This window comes from Brassica rapa, chromosome A10 (assembly GCF_000309985.2).
Source record: "Brassica rapa cultivar Chiifu-401-42 chromosome A10, CAAS_Brap_v3.01, whole genome shotgun sequence".
Taxonomy (NCBI): Eukaryota; Viridiplantae; Streptophyta; class Magnoliopsida; order Brassicales; family Brassicaceae; genus Brassica; species Brassica rapa.
Window position 1 is genome coordinate 15,706,596 of NC_024804.2, and position 19,129 is coordinate 15,725,724.

General features: G+C 38.3%; 3 protein-coding genes across 3 annotated transcripts; 2 read left to right on the forward strand and 1 right to left on the reverse strand.

Moving 5' to 3' along the window:
* The first annotated feature begins 326 nt into the window (after positions 1–326).
* LOC103845902 (NADH--cytochrome b5 reductase 1) lies at positions 327–2,543 on the forward strand. The gene is made up of 9 exons (XM_009122809.3): positions 327–587; positions 791–932; positions 1,058–1,148; positions 1,245–1,322; positions 1,411–1,491; positions 1,579–1,668; positions 1,761–1,826; positions 1,920–2,006; positions 2,170–2,543. The coding sequence occupies exons 1-9, from the start codon at positions 470–472 to the stop codon at positions 2,260–2,262; spliced, it is 846 nt and encodes a 281-aa protein (XP_009121057.2). The 5' UTR covers positions 327–469; the 3' UTR covers positions 2,263–2,543.
* A 1,906-nt stretch (positions 2,544–4,449) lies between these two features.
* LOC103845903 (AAA-ATPase At5g17760) lies at positions 4,450–6,427 on the forward strand. Its single transcript, XM_009122810.3, has 2 exons — positions 4,450–5,604; positions 5,703–6,427. Exons 1-2 carry the CDS (start codon positions 4,576–4,578, stop codon positions 6,207–6,209), a joined length of 1,536 nt encoding a protein of 511 aa, XP_009121058.1. The 5' UTR covers positions 4,450–4,575; the 3' UTR covers positions 6,210–6,427.
* Positions 6,428–6,663: 236 nt separating this feature from the next.
* Positions 6,664–8,576, reverse strand: LOC103846213 (probable lysophospholipase BODYGUARD 5). The gene is made up of 4 exons (XM_009123118.2): positions 8,052–8,576; positions 7,629–7,975; positions 7,359–7,552; positions 6,664–7,269 (listed from the first exon to the last, which is right to left on the reverse strand). The coding sequence occupies exons 1-4, from the start codon at positions 8,515–8,517 to the stop codon at positions 6,939–6,941; spliced, it is 1,338 nt and encodes a 445-aa protein (XP_009121366.1). The 5' UTR covers positions 8,518–8,576; the 3' UTR covers positions 6,664–6,938.
* Between the last annotated feature and the right edge of the window lie 10,553 nt (positions 8,577–19,129).

Below are 19,129 nucleotides of genomic sequence, written 5' to 3' on the forward strand. Positions count from 1 at the left end.
CTTAAATAAGAGATATAAGAACCGTATCTTACCGAAAAATGTAAAAAGAAAAAGAAACAAAAAAAATATCAAATCATAACTTAAAAACCCCGGCTAAGAGACCGGGGTTAATTATACCCTAATAGAAATGAACTCTAACCGGACCTAAACCATAATTATGTACAGTGAATTTGGAAGACCTAAACAACTCTCAAGATCTTGCACTCGACCACTGGATTCAAACAGTGATCTCATATAGTTTCAGTGAAAGCAAAGAATATATTTTTCCATTATTTTTTTTTAACTCCGGTCAAAATAAAATGTGATTAGAAATAATATTGCAAACACGGTAACAATAACGTCATGGGGGGTTAGGTCTACCAGCTCCCATCCCTTCGTTTTAATGGCGGAGATAACAAGCTAAAGAGACTCCTCCCAAAAGAACTGATCTTGCCCCCACTCTCTCTCTTTCTTTCTTTCATTTCTCGCCATGGATACAGAGTTCCTTCGAACTCTAGATCGCCAGATTCTATTGGGCGTCTTCGTAGCTTTCGTCGCAGTTGGTGCTGGTGCTGCTTACTATCTCTCTTCCTCCAAAAAACGCAGAGGTTGGTTCTATCCCCAAATTCAAAACCTTTTCAATTTTCACAATGCCTATCTTATTCCCCTGTATGAGTTAAGGCAAAGAGTTGTATAGAGTTCATCCCTTTGTAAGGTTGAATTAGCCTACAACAATAATAAAAATCGAGCCTTTGTGGTCTTTTGTAATTGTCTACTTGTTACAATGGGTTTTGTTGGATTATATATATAGGGTGTTTGGATCCAGAGAACTTCAAGGAGTTCAAGCTTGTTACAAAGGAACAACTTAGTCACAATGTGGCTAAATTCGTATTTGAGCTTCCAACTTCTACCTCCGCCTTGGGTCTTCCCATTGGTCAACACATCAGCTGCAGGTGTTTTGCTCTTCATGGCTCTTTATTATCCTCTTGCTAGATACTAAAACCTATATGAAATGGCTGTGTTTAGAGAGCTTTGATGGATGGTGTGATGATATATAATGGATCTATTTTATACATAGGGGAAAGGATGCTCAAGGAGAGGATGTTATTAAGCCTTACACTCCTACAACCTTAGATTCTGACCTTGGACGTTTTGAACTTGTTATTAAGGTATATATATATATATATGCTTTTACTCTCTCACTCAATTTGACTCTGTTTTTGTATTCTCACTAATTCAGCTATGAAAATCTCGTTGCCTATTAGATGTATCCGCAAGGAAGGATGTCTCATCATTTCAGGGAGATGCGTGTTGGAGACCATCTTGCTGTTAAGGGACCAAAGGTACTTACTTGATTAACTCCGATGTCATCTCAAAATTGTTATTGAATCTCAAACTTTTTGTTGTTTTGTTACTTTTTGAACTTGCCAGGGAAGGTTCAAGTATCAGCCAGGCCAGTTTAGGGCATTTGGAATGCTTGCTGGAGGTTCAGGCATCACTCCCATGTTCCAAGTATGTCTCATACATTTTTGTGTGTTAATATCATGTTTTGCAGCCAATTTATATGCTTAAACCGTGTTTTGTTTCTCTCTTTTGAAGGTGGCACGAGCGATTCTAGAAAACCCAGCAGACAAGACAAAGGTGCACCTCATTTACGCCAATGTTACATCCGAAGACATTCTCTTAAAGGTAAAAAGAAAGAGTCTATCACCTTGTACTAGTCGAGAACAAATAGATTGTTTTCAAACTCTATATATTATGTGACTCAATACTTCTTTCAGGAAGAGTTGGAGAGTCTTACAGCCAATTACCCAGATCAATTCAAAGTCTACTATGTTCTGAACCAGGTTAGCCACCAAATCCAAATGTTTTGGCGTTCCTATAGAGTAACTCTTTCTTGATGCTTTTTTGGTTCAATCTTGTGTGGCAAATATGATTAGCCTCCGGAGACATGGGATGGTGGTGTTGGATTTGTATCTAAGGAAATGATTCAGGCCCATTGTCCTGCACCAGCATCCGATATTCAGGTAAAAACACTTCCCATTGTTACTTCATCTTGAACATACCACAGTCATCGCTGTTTCCAACTCTTAAATCTTTATGAGAAACAAAACCAAAACCACTGCAAGTGAATGAAACATTTAACTTTAAGTGATGAACATTGGATTGGTGTATGTATTTGAATTGCAGATCCTAAGATGTGGACCACCGCCTATGAACAAGGCCATGGCTGCAAACCTTGAAGCTCTTGGTTACTCTCCAGAGATGCAATTCCAGTTCTGATCTAAAATCTCTGCTTTTGATTGCTTCTCCACAAATGAGCTATTTAAGAAAAAAACTTATTATCTCTGATCAATAATTTTAGTTACCTTCCCAACTGAGAGTTGCTGTCTTAATTGAGTGAGAGTTGTGTTTCTGTTCCAAGTTTTATAAACCATTGTTTTGTTTGACCGTTTGTTATCTCGTTGGAAGTTCTGATTTATTGGTTAAAGATTTGGTTAGGCATTTGGTTTAGTTGTACCGGTTTGGTTTGGTTTGGTATTCATATAAAGACTTGATAGTGACATGGACATCGACATCAACATGACCTGCCCTATATGTTTGTTTTGGTCTGTTGCAATCAATTTGGGCGACTGGCCCTACTAGGCATGAATCATGAGTCACTTTAATAGCATTTGCTATAAAAAGGATGAGTGAAATTGATTTTTGGTGAAAAGATTATTATTATAGAAAACCTTTATTTTGTTCTTTTCAATAACTTTTTTGAATTGCAGAATACTTTTATGAAGTTACTAGTCTGTTTTTTGGTTAAAAATGTAAATATCATTCAAAAAATGAAGTGAAGTGAAAGTGTGTTCCAATAAGTTAACTAAAGTATTCTATTCTCTCATCAACTATCATCTAACCAAATATCATCTAACCAAACTTTTCTCTTGACATCATAGTCATACTACTAGTGAAATGTAAATATCCTTCTAAAAAATCGAAGTGAAGTGAAAGTGTGTTACAATAAGTTTAATAAAGTATTTCCTTCTCTCATCAACTATCATCTTACCAAACTTTTCTCTTGACATCATAGTCATACTACTAGTGACATTAGTAAATGAAATGTTGGTGAACGATGAATAATGCTTGGTTATTGAGAGAAAAAAAATATTTTAATATAAATTTACTTTTGAAGTATAGGCTAGCGATAGAGAATTTTGCGTGGTCTCGATATTGTTAAAAAGCATATTTTGATATATTAAAGTAGGTACGCCACGGTCCAAAGAAAGATGAACTCATGACTCAGTAGTACACTTACTTTTCTCTTCTTGGCTATGAATCACATTATCCATTGTTACTCTGACACGTACCTCTTCCTCTTACATTTCTTTACTGATGGAATTACAACACGCAATAAGAAGTCCCACATGCTACATCGCGACAATATAGTGCATCTTTTTGCTTTTTGGTCTTTTATGGGTCAATCATCAAATGTCATAAATACCAATGTTAAAAAGTTAAATTCCGACCATAAATAGTTACTGTAATATCCAAACTTATTAACATACAAAAATCTCCAAAACTGTTATATCCAAGGCCAAAAGTACCAGCGTAATAGGTTTTGCTATTGGTAGGAATGACTTTTAAAAGATAATAAAAAGTTTTTGGTTGTATTGGTAATCGAGTTACAGAAAATCAAGTTATCAGTCATCACCACCTGAACAAACTAAGCAAAATCCAACATGTATAACCATATAATATTAATTACCGTAAGTTGGTTATCATAATTACAACTTATAAAAGTTTTCTGTGAAGCCACATGACGTTTCCAACATAACTAAACAAGGTTATCTATATATCACTCTCACAAAACAAGAAAAAGAAAAAAGAAAAGAAAACTTTCTTTTTTCGTGATTATTAGAACTTGAATCTATGTGAAAACATTTATTAAATATTTAAATGGGAATATTTATACACCATGCATGTATTATGATGCATGCCGATTAGATTATTCACTTGCGTATGACTAGATAGCTTTGTTGTTGACAGTATACGTAGTTTTGTGACATATTACGAAAGAAGTTATATCACATTATCAGTAAATAATGACGAAACAAATCCAAACTAATCAATTGAAAAGGTTTTCAACCGTTACACGAAAAATAGTTAAGGTATCAAATCTGAGAACCAAAACCACATAAGCTTGCCACCCAATTACATTCATATACATAAGAGTCTTCAATCTTCATTGGTCACGCAATCAATATTAAAAAAAGACCTTTCATATGAGTTAAAATTGGAAAATAAACGGACACACTCTTCGTGGAAAGAGACGTGGAAAATTTCCAAGAGTTTATTTTGTCCTCTTTCTACTTTTTTATTTATTTTACTTTTTCCATTTTAAGGGTCATTATCATATACACATCCATTGAATTAAGACAATGAGATCTTAAGTATTAAGGGGACTAATAATGTCTTTTAACCCAAAGTGAAACCTTCTTCCTTAAGCGTATCTCCTTCTTTATATATCTCTTTTAACCTCTCTCTTTCACTCTCCCCATTTTCAACAAACACAACAGTAGAAACAGAGAAGAAAAACAGAGAGACACGATGTTTTTCTCTAAGGATCTTCCCTCACCTACATCGTTCTTCACAGCGTACGCTTCAATGGCTGGTTACATGATGATGATACGATCAATGGCTCACGAGCTCATCCCAGCACCAATCCAAGACTTCATCTACTCTTCTCTCCGCTCTCTGTTCCACCGCTCTTCCTCCACGACTCTGACTCTAACCATCGACGACGACAACATGGGGATGAGCAACGAGATCTACCGAGCCGCTCAGACTTACCTCTCCACCAAGATCAGTCCAGACGCCATCAGGCTCAGAATCAGCAAAGGACACAAAGACAAACACGTCAACTTGTACCTCAGCGACGGAGAAATCGTCAACGACGTGTACCAAGACGTGGAGCTGAAGTGGATATTCGTCACAGACGGCGGAGGAGACAAGAAAAGCGGCGGCGGAGGAGGTGGCGGAAGAGGCGGAGGAAGAGGCGGCGGCGGAGGGAGGAGAAGCCCTGTCGACGACGACGGTAAAAGCGAGTACTTCGAGCTGAGTTTCGACAAGAAGCATAAAGACTTGATCCTAAACTCTTACATCCCTCACGTCGAGACCAAAGCTAAAGAGATCAGAGACGAGAGGAGGATCCTGATGCTGCATTCTCTCAACTCTCTCCGGTGGGAATCGGTTATCCTCGAGCATCCTTCCACCTTCGAGACGATGGCCATGGAAGAGGAGCTCAAGCGTGACGTCATCGCCGATCTTGATCGGTTCATAAGGAGGAAAGATTTTTACAAGAGGGTGGGGAAAGCTTGGAAGAGGGGTTACTTGCTGTACGGGCCACCTGGAACCGGGAAGTCTAGTTTGGTTGCGGCCATGGCGAACTACCTCAAGTTTGATGTCTATGATCTTCAGCTCGCGAGTGTGATGCGTGACTCTGACCTGAGGAGGCTCTTGCTAGCGACACGTAACCGTTCGATTCTTGTCATAGAAGATATCGACTGTGCGGTGGATTTGCCCAATAGAGTGGAGCAACAACAGCCTGGTGAAGGCAAGAACCGTGGCGAGTCTCAGGTTTGGTTCTGTCTTCTATGGATCTGTTACGGTTAAATCAATACTAATTACTATACTTTTTATTAGCGTATTTAATTTGCATTTTTCTTTGTGTTTAGGGACCTTTGACGTTATCAGGGCTGCTGAATTTCATAGACGGGTTATGGTCAAGCTGTGGAGACGAGCGGATAATAATATTCACGACGAACCATAAAGACAGGCTAGACCCGGCATTACTACGTCCGGGTCGTATGGATATGCACATTTACATGGGACATTGCACTTTCCAAGGATTCAAGACTCTAGCCTCTAACTATTTGTGCTTGAACGACACCACGATGCCACACCGTCTTTACCCGGAGATAGAGCGACTGATGGAAGGGGATGTAATCACGCCGGCACAAGTGGCAGAGGAGCTGATGAAAAGTGAGGATGCTGACATGGCGCTTGAGGGTTTGGTGAGTGTTTTAGAGAAGATGAGGTTTAAAGCTGATGAATCGAGTCAGGTGATTATGAAGAAGGAGGGTAGATTGGAGATGGATGAGATTACATTAAAGCGTGATGCTGAGGGTTCTCCGAGGAAGAATGGTAAAAGGATTAAGAAACTTGTTCTGTTTTGGACCTAAGACAGTGTGTTAGAAACTTATGTGATCCAGTATTAGCTCAAATAAGAAAGATTATGAGGAAGACATAAATAGACCGAAGAGCCTTGCTATTGTAAAAGTTAACAAGAAGTTTGGAAATCTCTGATGATATAAATTAAGTGTTTTTTAAAAATTTCTTATATATTTTCTATATGTATAGGGTTGTGAATCGTTATAGACCCACTAAAGAAATATGGAACTTCATTTTTCTTCATAGAAATTGCTGATATAGTCTTTGGAGGTACACATTACCAAGAATGTTATACAGTGCGCATTATTAATTTAGTTATATGAAAAGGATTTTTGAATGATAAGTAAGGTGTGGAGAGACAGAGACTACCCCACAAAGGATTTATACAACATTTGGTTTTCTAATAAAGTGTGATTCGCTTGTATGATCATCATTAAAACGGAAGATCATGTGACTGCTTGAGATATCCTATTTAATTTACTAGTCTCTTAAATCAAAACTTTAGAAAATAAAAAGTTTGAGATTATTATGTTCTGTTTTTTACAAAACGTATTATGTGTATCACTTTCACTTTCTCCTTCAACAATGACAATTGGATTTATTCAAGGAAAATGTTTGTTTTTGTAACAAAAAGGACAATACACCTAATTAATTAGAAGATAAAAAAAAAGAAAATATATTATAAAGTTTAAATGTTTGAAGACTTTATTATAAAGTTTAAATCTTTTACGCACTTTCCACTAGTTTTGTTTCTTTACGGAAGAAGCCCACAACTTAACAAGGTTCGCAACAAAGACCTCTCTTCTACTCATTATTACCGAACTATGATCGGTTCCGGCAATAACTTCAACTTCAACCGCTGGGAACTTAGCTTTCATGTTCCATAGACAATCAACAGGAACCACAGCATCTTTATCCCCTTGTAGCACACTGATTTTAACACCGGAATTTATCAAAGTTTCAAGGTGTTTATCCGTGAATTTCGCTCCTCCGCATAACACATTGTGCATGCTATGCCATGACGACTGATGCGTGTGCTTCGTTAGTTCGGTTATCGCAATTGGTAGTTTACTAAACATCTCAAAAAAAAACATAACGTTTCAAAAACTGTAGTATACGTAAGAATCAATCAATATATAGTCTTTGGTTATTATTTATACCTTCTCCAAGTTATAATTTTGATGATCTTCTCCCATGTACGGTGGTGCCTACACACAACAAAGCAAACCCCACGTGCAATGTGTTCGTACCAAGCCATCATCGCTGAGAAAAACGAAGTCGGAGGCCAAAGTTTCTTCTCGGCTATCACATCAAGAGCCTCACAACTTGCTCCTTCTTTATCACCAAAGTACGGCTAAATCCAAAAATAACAAAACATTGTCTTGTAAAGTGTTTTAAAGTTGAAACGGATTTTTAACTGAAAAGCTCACCGGAGCTACTAAAGCGACGGACTTGACACTACCGGAGAATTTGGCAGCTAAGGCTACTGCAACGATGCATCCCATGGAGTGTGCTACAACATGGAATGAAGTCAGATTGTTTGGTAAAATAACCGATTTCTCGATCATTTCAACATGTTCTTGCAACGAATATCGACAGTCTCTAGGTTTTGGACTGTCTCCAAACCCTAGAAGATCGACCGCGAAGAATCTGTAGTTAGTTTTCTCCGTGGTCTCGGGTAGATAATTGAACACCGTGTTGGTCCAGTACGATGAAGATGCTAAGAATCCGTGTATGAAAATAACGTTCTTTACCGGTTTGTTGCTCATTGATAAATCTGATAAAATGAAAATTATTATGAAATGTTAATAATAAAGCTTTAGCCTAAATGACCAAGTTTAATTACCAATTACCTGAAGATACTGAAGGTTGCTTGACGATCACGTTAAGTTTATCGTCGTTAGTCCAAGAAACACAATTCTTGCAACCACAATCAGACCATCTGTTTGCAACCTCACGAGGGACTTTCTCCATTTTATCGGGAAAGAGGAAGTTTCTAAGGAAAGTAGCTATACCGATTTTCTTGGTGATCTCAGGGAGTTTTCTCGCAAACCGGAGAAAACCGGCTTGTCGGAAAATGTTTCTCCTACGGTAAAGAGTCTCGGACAAGTGTTGATGGTCTGAAAGAAACTCGTATCCGGATGTCTCTTGAGGATTATTACATTGGCATGACTCTAGTTTTTCTTCCATAACTTGGTCGAGGAATCTGAAAACGATGCAGAGAAAATTGTCGAGAAGGTCAAAAAGAAAGAAAACAGCCCAACTCGGAGCTCCGTTGATTACTGAAATACAGTTTTCTTGAAAAGTCGAAGCCATCATCGTAGCGACCTTTTAGAGCGAGAAAGAGGAAAAGAGAGACTGGTGAAATGTGAATGAAAAACATCTCTTAACACAGCTTTTTATAGACTTCAATTAGTGAGTAAAAATTTTATTTGATAAAAAACATTTTGGAGGTATGTTATTATTAATTGGTTGTGTGTATTTGAGCATTTTTTAAATTTTATTTCACGTAAGTTCCTCCTCCAAATTACTCCAAAAAAATGTTGCTCCTCCAAAGATCGGGTTTATCTACACTCGTCATAAACTCATGCAAGTAAGCAAACACGAGAAGAGCATGTACCATTTTACTTCTTTTCATGTTTTTTCTACAATAACCATTTTAGTTTTTTAGCTTTATATTTACTAAGAAAAACTTGATCAATATTTAATTTTAATTAATGATCATACACTCAAAAAGTATAACTCTATTTCTATTAATATGCCCTTCTGTTAAAAAGAATAATAAAGAAAACTAATGGTTAATTAGGTGAAAAATAAAATTTCAGGCAATAATAATATAGATAAACTTTGATCAAGTTTTTTATTAGTATACAACTCGAAATGTACTACAAGCAAAAAAAAACTTGATCAATGTTTATTTTTAATTAATTGATGCCTGAAATTTTGTTGCACCTAATTAACAAATTTATGTACAATGGTTTTCTAGTAATTGGTTATTCATGTTATGACAAAAGTATAAAGTTATGGAAGTAAAACTAGACTTTTCTAGTGAATGATTATAATAAAAAATTAATTAAATGTAACAAAAAATAAATTTTGTGGTCACAAAAGACAAAGTTAAGACCCAACTTAGACATTTTGTTATAAGTCTACTCAGGTGACAAAAAATTAGTGTATGAGTGGATCACATGGAGACTGGATTATTTGATTAATCTAAAATCCTTTGAATTATCTTAGATCTCGATCCCTTGTTGGTGAGGTGGAATTCTCATGGTGCTAAAAAAACTAATGCGATGTGTATTTGATCAAATTTCAAAGAAAAAAGTCTAAGTCGTCTCAATAAAAGTATAGTTTTCCCATTATTGATAAAAACTACATATCATGGTTGTATTTACAATAATTAGAATAGTAATATGTCCAATTTCAATAAAAAAAAATTACTCCAACAAAGTTATCGTTGCTCATAATTGAATTTTGATGTAAAATTATCAGAAAGTCTTGAATGTTTGGCGACGTGAAGTATTGCCTATTTTTATAACTCTTTTTTATATACTATTTTTTTTGTAACACTTTTTATATACTATTTATATATTGAAAAGAAGACTATTGCTGCTGGTCTTGAGTGCTGGATTCATCAATGTCTAGCATCCATGTATGCTCTTGCGTTTCCCTGGGGAGTCTGCCTATTGTCTTGGATGTGTTCTTGTGCTCCTAACTATCCTCTTGGGGTTGAGATTTGGCTTCCTGCATTGGTTTGGCGTACATTCCTTTGTCCTTTCACGTAATTGTTGTAGTTTGTGGTTGTTCTCTCTGGTTTGATGTTGCTCTTGTTTGTATATTTTCAATTTTAATGAAATTAAGAAAAAAAAAGACTATTTATGTAACTCTTTAGTGTCTATTCAAAAATTTGTAATTAATAACTGACGTTGCAAGAAATAGTGTTGTTGTTAACTGCGAGTATACAATAGAAAGTTGAAACTATTTATAGAGATGAATAAGTCTATAAAACTAATCATGTTTTCTTTTAAAGAGTTCATCATGTTTTATGGTTTAGAATTTTTCTATATCCTACATTATTAGAAAGAAGCTTTCTCGAAAATTTGAATAAGAAACAAGTACATAAAACGTGTAAACTTTTACAATAATATAAAACACGTAATTATTTAAGACCATGAATTAATGATTCATAATCTAATAAGAAAATAAAATGATTTGTGGTCAACGGCATGAAAAATGCTAAAATAGACGTTATTGTTTATCTATTAACTTCAGCAGACATTATAGTATTAAATCATTTTTTAAAAATTGTATACTATATATTTTGTGTAAAACAACACATTTTTGTTGAATATTTAATATTAAAGTGGTTTTCGTTACAATTTGGTCACGCTCACGCGGTATATTGACATATATATATATTAACTAAACAAATCAAAGAGCATAATCAAAATGATTACAAAGAATTATGCAACTAATATAGAAAGTGATATCTGAGATTTGAGAGTAATCATATGTGATATGATACTATTTTCCTAACACTGTATATATACATCACCCATCAAATTATGCTTGATTTTATTTTATATTCCTATTGGGTTTGATTGGTAATTAATAGAGCAAAAATGTTAGAAAAACAAAGTTGAAAAAGGAGAAAATAGAAAAATGGGAATAAAAGTAAAATTTTACTTGATTAAAGTAGGGTAGTATTTCTCTATTTTGGAATAAATGGACAAAAACTTTTTTTTTTCTGTTTGGATGAAAGTAAAATAACTCTGTTAGACTTGGTCTTTAGTAGTGGTCTTAATAATGCCAACTATGTAGGAGTAGTTGTCAACTAAGTTTGTTTCATGTTGTTAAAGTCCTCCGAGAATGTAGGAGGCAGTTGCACGTTTGTGAAAGGCTATATAATGCCAGTTAATCAATAAGAGAAAGGAAGCTTTTTCGATCTCATTGTTCAGTTCTTATTTTGGTTCCAACATATTGGTATCAGAGCTACGGCTCTCAAATCTGAATAGTGAGATCTTTCTTGCAGAGATAGAGTGAAAATGTCAGGAGACGCAGACATGAAGATGATGACAATACCCAAGTTCGATGGTGATTTCGAACACTGGAGCATGCTGATGGAGAATCTGTTGCGGTCCAAGGAATGGTGGGATATGATAGAGAGTGGCTATGTTGAGCCAGCCAGAGGAGAGATCTTAACCGATGCGCAGAGACAGGAGCTAGCAGAGAAGAAGCTCAATGATCTGAAGGTGAAGAACTATTTGTTCCAAGCAATCGATAAGTCAATCCTAAAAACCATCATCCAGAAGGACACGGCCAAACAGATGTGGGATTCCTTGAAGACGAAGTATCAAGGCAATGAGCGTGTGAAGCGAGCACAACTTCAACGCTTAAGAAGAGACTTTGAGATACTGGAGATGAAGGAAACGGAGAACATCACGGAGTACTTCTCGAGAGTGTTGCTGGTTGCAACAGATATGAGGAACCTGGGAGAAGATATGCAAGACATCAAGATCGTTGAGAAGATTCTCAGGACACTCTCTGAGAAATTCACATACATAGTATGCTCGATTGAAGAATCCAAAGACATTGATAGTCTTACGGTGGATGCGTTGCAAAGCTCTCTGCTGGTTCACGAGCAGAAGATTGTGAGACACTCTAAGGGAAACATGAAAGAGGAGCAAGTGCTAAAGGTGTCTCATGAAGCTGGGAACTCAAGTGGACTAGGAGGACGAGGAAGAGGTAGCTTTGGTAGAGGTCATGGTAGAGGACGCGGAAGAGGATCGTTCAACAAATCATTGGTGGAATGCTACAAGTGCCACAACCTTGGACACTATCAATTTGAGTGTCCCAACGCTGAGAAGAAGGTAAACTTTGTTGAGTTCAATGAAGAGGAAGAACTGTTGTTGATGGCGCATGTGGAGCTAAGGGGATCAAAGATGGAAGACTTATGGTTTCTTGACAGCGGGTGCAGCAATCATATGACGGGGGCAAAGAAGTGGTTCTCTGAGATTGATGAGAGCTTTGGACACTCAGTGAAGCTTGGAAACAATGCAAGGATGGCTGTAGAAGGAAAGGGAACCATTAAAGTCAAGGTGAATGGATTGATTCAAGTGATTCAAGATGTGTACTATGTTCCTGAGCTGAGCAACAATCTCCTCAGCATGGGACAGCTCCAGGAGAGAAATCTTGCAATCCTGATACAGAACAAGAGCTGCAAGGTGTATCATCCATCAAGAGGGATCATCATTGAGACACAGATGAGCGCTAACAGAATGTTTGCAATCCTTGGTGAAGAGATCAGCTCAGACTCGTGCTTTCAGGTGAAGACAGCAGATGAAACACACTTGTGGCACTGCAGGTTCGCTCACTTGAACTACAAAAGCCTGAAGACATTAAGCTCCAAGGAGATGGTGAAAGGACTTCCCCACATTGAAACCTGCACGAAGGTGTGTGAAAACTGTCTTGTTGGGAAGCAGAAGCGAGAATCCTTCCCAAAGAAAAGCACATGGAGAGCCTCAAAGAACCTGCAATTGATACATGCTGATATCTGTGGTCCCATCACGCCAATCTCAATTAGCCAGAAGAGGTATCTTCTCACTTTCATTGATGATCATAGCAGAAAGATGTGGAGCTATTTGATTACGGAGAAGTCAGAAGCGTTTGCTATGTTCAAAGTCTATAAGGCTAGTGTGGAGAAGGAATCAGGGTTACCAATCTGTTGCTTAAGAACAGATAGAGGAGGAGAATTCTGTTCAAGAGAGTTTGAAGAGTTCTGTAAGAACGAGGGCATCAAACGCCAATTGACTGCGGCCTACACGCCACAACAAAACGGTGTGGCTGAGAGGAGAAACCAGACCATCATGAACCTGGTTCGCAGCACGTTGACAGAGAGAAAGATGCCAAAGGAGTTCTGGGCAGAGGGAGTTAAGTGGATAACTTATGTCCTCAATCGCAGTCCTACAAGTGCCTTGCAAGATCAAACACCAGAAGAGGTTTGGAGTGGTATCAAACCAAATGTGAAACACTTCAAAGTCTTTGGATGCATTGGACACGTCCACATACCAGAAGCAAAGCGAGTGAAGCTAGATAACAAGAGCTGTAAGTGTGTCTTCCTTGGAATTAGTGAAGAATCAAAGGCGTATCGGATGTACAATCCCATTTCTAAGAAAATCACAGTGAGTAGAGATGTAGTCTTTGAGGAAGAAGAGAATTGGGATTGGGGAAGGAAAAATGTAGATGGAGCCGATGATGATTCTCATGTCATACTGACATGGGAAAACGATGGTGAAAATGGAGAGGAAGAGTTTCTACATGAAGAAGAGCCGGCAGAGAACAACAACAATGGTGCAGCTACAGAACCAGAACAAGCGGTTGAAGAAGATGAAGTTGCTGTCGCTGCAGGAGTGAGACCAGCACGAGCGAGTAGGCCTCCATCTTACTTACTTGACTATGAATGTGGTCATGTGACGCTGCAACAAGAAGAGGTACCAGCTCAACTCTGCGATAGTTATTTGCTTGGTGACTATGCTCTTCAAGTCATCACCGCACTTGGAGATCCCACAAGTTTTGAAGAAGCCGTGAGACATCAAGAGTGGAGAGAGGCTATGAAAGCAGAGATTGAAGCTATTGAAAGAAATCAGACGTGGGAGTTGTCTACATTGCCTGAAGGTGTAAAGACCATTGGTGTGAAATGGGTTTTTAAGACTAAGTATGATGAAGATGGCGAGATAGACAAATTCAAGGCAAGACTTGTTGCTAAAGGCTATGCGCAAAGGTATGGTGTGGACTATGATGAGGTGTATGCACCAGTAGCACGATGGGACACGGTTCGAATCATTCTGGCCACTGCAGCTTGCAAAAACTGGACCATCTATCAGTTGGACGTAAAGAGCGCGTTCCTATACGGAGAACTCAACGAAGTGGTTTACATCGATCAGCCACAAGGTTTCGTCAAGAAGGGAAACGAAGAGAAGGTCTACCGCTTGAGAAAGGCTCTATACGGCCTAAAGCAGGCACCAAGAGCCTGGTTCAGTAAGATAGAGAGCTACTTCATTGGGGAAGGTTTCGAGAAGTGCGACTTTGAACACACTCTGTTCGTCAAAACAGAACAAAAAGGTCAGATTCTCATTGTAAGTTTGTATGTTGATGATCTCATAGTCACTGGAAACTGTGGAAGGATGATTCTGGAGTTCAAAGATTCAATGAAAAGGAGGTTCGACATGACTGATCTCGGGAAGATGAGATACTTTCTTGGAGTCGAAATTCTGCAGCGAGAAGAAGGGATCTACATGTGTCAGAGGAAGTTTGCTAGAGAAGTTCTTGAGAGATTTGAGATGGATTTAAGCAATGGTGTGAGCAGCCCGATAGTTCCAGGAACAAAGGTTTCAAAGAAGGGAGGAGGAGCAGTCTTGGACGTCACACTCTACAAACAAATGATCGGCAGCCTGATGTATCTCACAGTCACCAGGCCTGATTTGACGTTCGCTGTGGGACTTGCTAGCCGGTTCATGGAGAATCCAACTGAAGCTCACTTCCAAGTAGTAAAGAGGATTTTGAGGTATGTAAGAAGCACAGTAGAGTTTGGAGTCATGTACAAGCGGGGTGGAGACAATGAGCTTGAAGTGTACACTGATAGCGACTATGCAGGGGATCTAGATGATCGGAGAAGCACCTCTGGGTTTGTGTTTCTCATCGCTGGAGGAGCTGTTTCATGGAGTTCAAAGAAGCAACCTATAGTTGCCTTGTCCACAACGGAAGCGGAGTACATTGCCGCTGTCTCATGTGCAACGCAAGCAATCTGGATAACTAGAGTGCTTGGGAAGATTGGAGAGTATCAAGAGAGCTGCATTACAGTCAAGTGTGAAGAATCCAGTTCTTCATGGGCGCAGTAAACACATTGAGGTGAGATTTCATTATCTAAGGGAGTTGACTAAGGAAGGGAAGGTGAAGCTTATTCATTGTGGAACTCAGGACCAGTTAGCTGACATCATGACAAAACCTTTGAAGCTAGATACATTCAGGAAGCTGAAGGAAGAAATCGGTTTGATTGAAATGCCTAAGTAAACTGATATATCATTCGAGATATTAGTTTAGGGAAGGATTTGTTAGACTTGGTCTTTAGTAGTGGTCTTAATAATGCCAACTATGTAGGAGTAGTTGTCAACTAAGTTTGTTTCATGTTGTTAAAGTCCTCCGAGAATGTAGGAGGCAGTTGCACGTTTGTGAAAGGCTATATAATGCCAGTTAATCAATAAGAGAAAGGAAGCTTTTTCGATCTCATTGTTCAGTTCTTATTTTGGTTCCAACAAACTCAGCATGCAATTTTGTACTCCACGTTATTATGGCTAAAAATACTATACACTCACAGCCCTGATCACACCATCGATCTAGATGATTACAATTCACTATGCATCTAGTTAACGATGGCGTAGAAAAAGTTTTTACAGCTTATCGATGACAAGCATTAGTGTCAACTTATGTCAATATTTCGGCTGATTTCTCTAATCTCCTAAAAGAATACTCACTTTGTTTGTAGACTCGAGACGCATACACTTATACAGAACAATAGAGCTTAATAATTTTCAGAAACATGAGGAAACACAATCTCCCCTCAATATTTTTGCCAACCCAAACACATATGCATGCTGTCCTATAACTCATTATCTATAACATATTTTAGTACATCTCTTTGGGCTTTGCTTCCACGAAGGCCGTTTTAAACATATAGCACAAGTCCAAATTGTAGAACTAGTTAATTAGTAACCCACCGTTGCTTCTAAAAATCGGCAATGCCTTATTAGAAAGCAAAGACCTTGCCGAGACTGCTGACCACTAGTGGTGTCTTCTACAACTCAAACAACACTATTGAACTACACCACCTTGGCTATATTATGAAAATGTTGGCAAGAAAGGTTGTACAACTTGTAAAAATGGTTATTCTCTTTTTTTTTTTTTCATCAGACACTACAAGAAAACACAAGTTTTACGAGGGCAGTTTTCCTCGCTAATTCGTCGTAAAAGCAGTGTTACGACGAATTAGCGAGGAAACCCGTTTCGTCGTTATACGTTTGTCGTAACGCATATATTCTCGCTAATTCGTCGTAAGGTAGCGAGGAAATAATTTCGTCGTAAAAGCGAAGGAGAATATTTCGTCGTAAAGACCACGTCAAGATTCCACGTAAGGACATCGCTAAGTTTCCTCGTAAATACCACGAAAAGCTTTCCTCGTAAATACCACGTAAATAAATACTCGTAAAATAAACGTAAATACCTTGAAAGATTTCCACGTAAAGAAAACGTAAAAACCTTGATATATTTCCACGTTATTTCCTTGTAAATGTTTCCTCGTAAAAACCACGTTAAGCTTCCACGTAAAAAAGCCGCAAAATTAGCTACGAATTTACTTCGTTTCATTATTTTATAGAAATATAAAAAAATTATAAATTATAAATATAATTTAAATTATTTAAATTATTAATAAAATTAAAATTCTAAAAAAATCAAAACCAAAAATATTTTATATATAAATAAGTTTTGAATTCATAATACAAGAACCGAAATTAAAAAGAACTAAGGGTGGTGGTGGTGGTCGTTAATCGCCTCGTAGAAGAATTCATCACTCCTCGCCTGAACATCCGCCTCGGCATGTGAGTCGTCGGTCGGTGACTGGCCTGGGATAGGATTTTGTTGTCGCATGTTCCTCAACAAAGTCGCCCATTCCGGATTTGTGGCCGCTACAACGTCCAAGAAGCCCTCGAGTCCACCCATACGAGATCGCAGCTGAGTAGACTCTCTACGCAGCTGAGTAGACTCTCTACGCAGCTCTTCGGACTCCCTACGCAGCTGAGAGACTTCATCATCCCGTCGCTGAACATAAGACGATGTCGCTCTCGGAACATCGTTGACGGAACCAATCCCCAACGTCCGTCCCTTTTTTTTAGGGACAACCTTAAAAAGAAAAAATAAATTTTGTTAGTAAAAATTTAAAGTTAAATTAAATGAATATTTAAGAAAATTAAAATTTTAGAAAATTTACCTCCTCGTAAAGCTTATCCACTTCAGGTGTGGATAAGGTGACGGGTAATCCATCGGTGGACTGTTGGGTCAGCTGGGTCTGGCGTTCTTCAACCCGAGCAGCCAAATCGTTGTAGATTTGCTCGGACTTGCCATCTATAAATCGGCCCGCCTTGTTCTTGTGGGTCCTCTCGTAAAGTTGCATAAGAGACGGGAATTCTCCCGTCTCTTTGGCCTAAAAAAACATGTAAGAAAGTTGTTAATTAGAAAATATATAAAAATATACTAAAAATTTAATACAATTAAATTTTTAATTACCATTTCCAAACGGACACCGGCGTGGGGTTTTTGGCCCGTAGTGTGAAGCATCGGCCCGTTCCCGTGCTCATCGACTGTGTTACGGGAGTTAGAGCAAGACTGGGCGATTCTAATGGAATCAGGAAGACGCCAATATCGGATGAGGCCATCCCAGACATCTGTGGTGAGCTCAGCGGGTTTGCCACGCTCATACCCCTTCACGATCCAGTCACCCTTCCAGTTGGAGACCGTGTCCAACAAGCGAACTTTCGCCTTCGCGACAAACTTCTTCCTCACCCTCTCAGTGATCCCCAAAGCCCAATTATATTTTTGCTGTTGGAAAAAATAATTTATAATTAATTTTTCAGAAAAAAATAATTATATAAATAATAAAAAAATTTAAAGATACATATTTTATTAATAGAACTTACAGCGTAAATTTTGAACCACGTCTTTCTGACGTATTGGGGCGTCGTTTTCCAGTTCGGATGTGGCATGGAGAAGTAACCTTTTATCGTGTCGGTTACGTCCGATGCAAGACATCCGTCAATCCCCCACCTGAAAAATACAAATTTAAAATATAAATTATTTTTTAAAGTTATAAAAGAATTTAAAAAGAATAAAAAAATAATGAAACATACCATAAAGTTCCGTCCGGTCGGTCGGGGTCGATGACTGGTAAACCTTCTCTGCCTGGCAGACGGAGAATGTCCTCTACGGTGTACTGCGAGTAAGGAGCACTCGGAGGCACCATCAAATCAGGATGAATCTCGGCCGCGGGCATCGGAGGTGCCGGCATCGGAGGAGGCACAGGAGGAGGAGCCATCTGGGGAGGCACGTGAGGAAACGATGGTGCACTAGAAGAAGTCTCTCCAATGACTCTCTGAGTGTACTGAGTCTCGGGGACAGTCTCCTGACCCGAAGAACCGGGAGCTGAAGAAGACGACGGCGGGTCTAAACGACTACCCGGCTCACCGAACATCTCTCTGTAATGGGCAGTAAGTCTACCTTTTCGAACCTGAGAAAAAAAATTAAATTTTTTAAATTTTTGTGAACAATATACTTCCCAACATTATCCACCTAATCAACACTAAATAAATATAAGATCCGTAAACCTATCTAAATTCCCTATACTAACCACCTAATCTATCTTAAACTAATCAAACTAGAGAGGAATTAGAGAGACTTACCATTGCTACGAATTAGGGAGGAAATGGAGAGGAAGTGGAGAGGAAAGACGGAGCGAGCTCGCTCGGGATATATATAAGATTACTTGTCCTCGTAATTTCCTCGTAAACTTACGAGGAATTACAGAGGCCCGCGTTTTCATTTACGACGAATTAGCGACGAAATACAAAGGCCCGCGTTTTCATTAACGACGTTTTTACGACGAAAAGGGTTACGTGGAATTAACGAGTTAAACAGTTACGAGGAATTGGCGAGCCTTTATTTTCTATAAATACCCACAACTTTCCTTCTCAAACCACACACAAACTCACAAAACACACCCTATCTCAAATCACACTCCTCACCAAAATACTTTTCAAATTAGAAATATTTGAAAAAAAAAGAAGAAAAGAAGATACTAGAATTTATGTGGGTGAGACTTAAGTCT

Bases quoted from the DNA above. Each gene is read 5' to 3' on its own strand.
- LOC103845902 (XM_009122809.3), top strand. From the start codon at position 470: ATGGATACAGAGTTCCTTCGAACTCTAGATCGCCAGATTCTATTGGGC. The intron at 588-790 runs GTTGGTTCTATC...TTATATATATAG, and splicing joins TTCCTCCAAAAAACGCAGAG to GGTGTTTGGATCCAGAGAAC. The intron at 2,007-2,169 runs GTAAAAACACTT...TTTGAATTGCAG, and splicing joins CACCAGCATCCGATATTCAG to ATCCTAAGATGTGGACCACC.
- LOC103845903 (XM_009122810.3), top strand. From the start codon at position 4,576: ATGTTTTTCTCTAAGGATCTTCCCTCACCTACATCGTTCTTCACAGCG. The intron at 5,605-5,702 runs GTTTGGTTCTGT...CTTTGTGTTTAG, and splicing joins AGAACCGTGGCGAGTCTCAG to GGACCTTTGACGTTATCAGG.
- LOC103846213 (XM_009123118.2), bottom strand. From the start codon at position 8,517: ATGATGGCTTCGACTTTTCAAGAAAACTGTATTTCAGTAATCAACGGA. The intron at 7,976-8,051 runs GTAATTGGTAAT...TCATTTTATCAG, and splicing joins GCAACCTTCAGTATCTTCAG to ATTTATCAATGAGCAACAAA. The intron at 7,553-7,628 runs GTGAGCTTTTCA...TTTTGGATTTAG, and splicing joins CCGTCGCTTTAGTAGCTCCG to CCGTACTTTGGTGATAAAGA.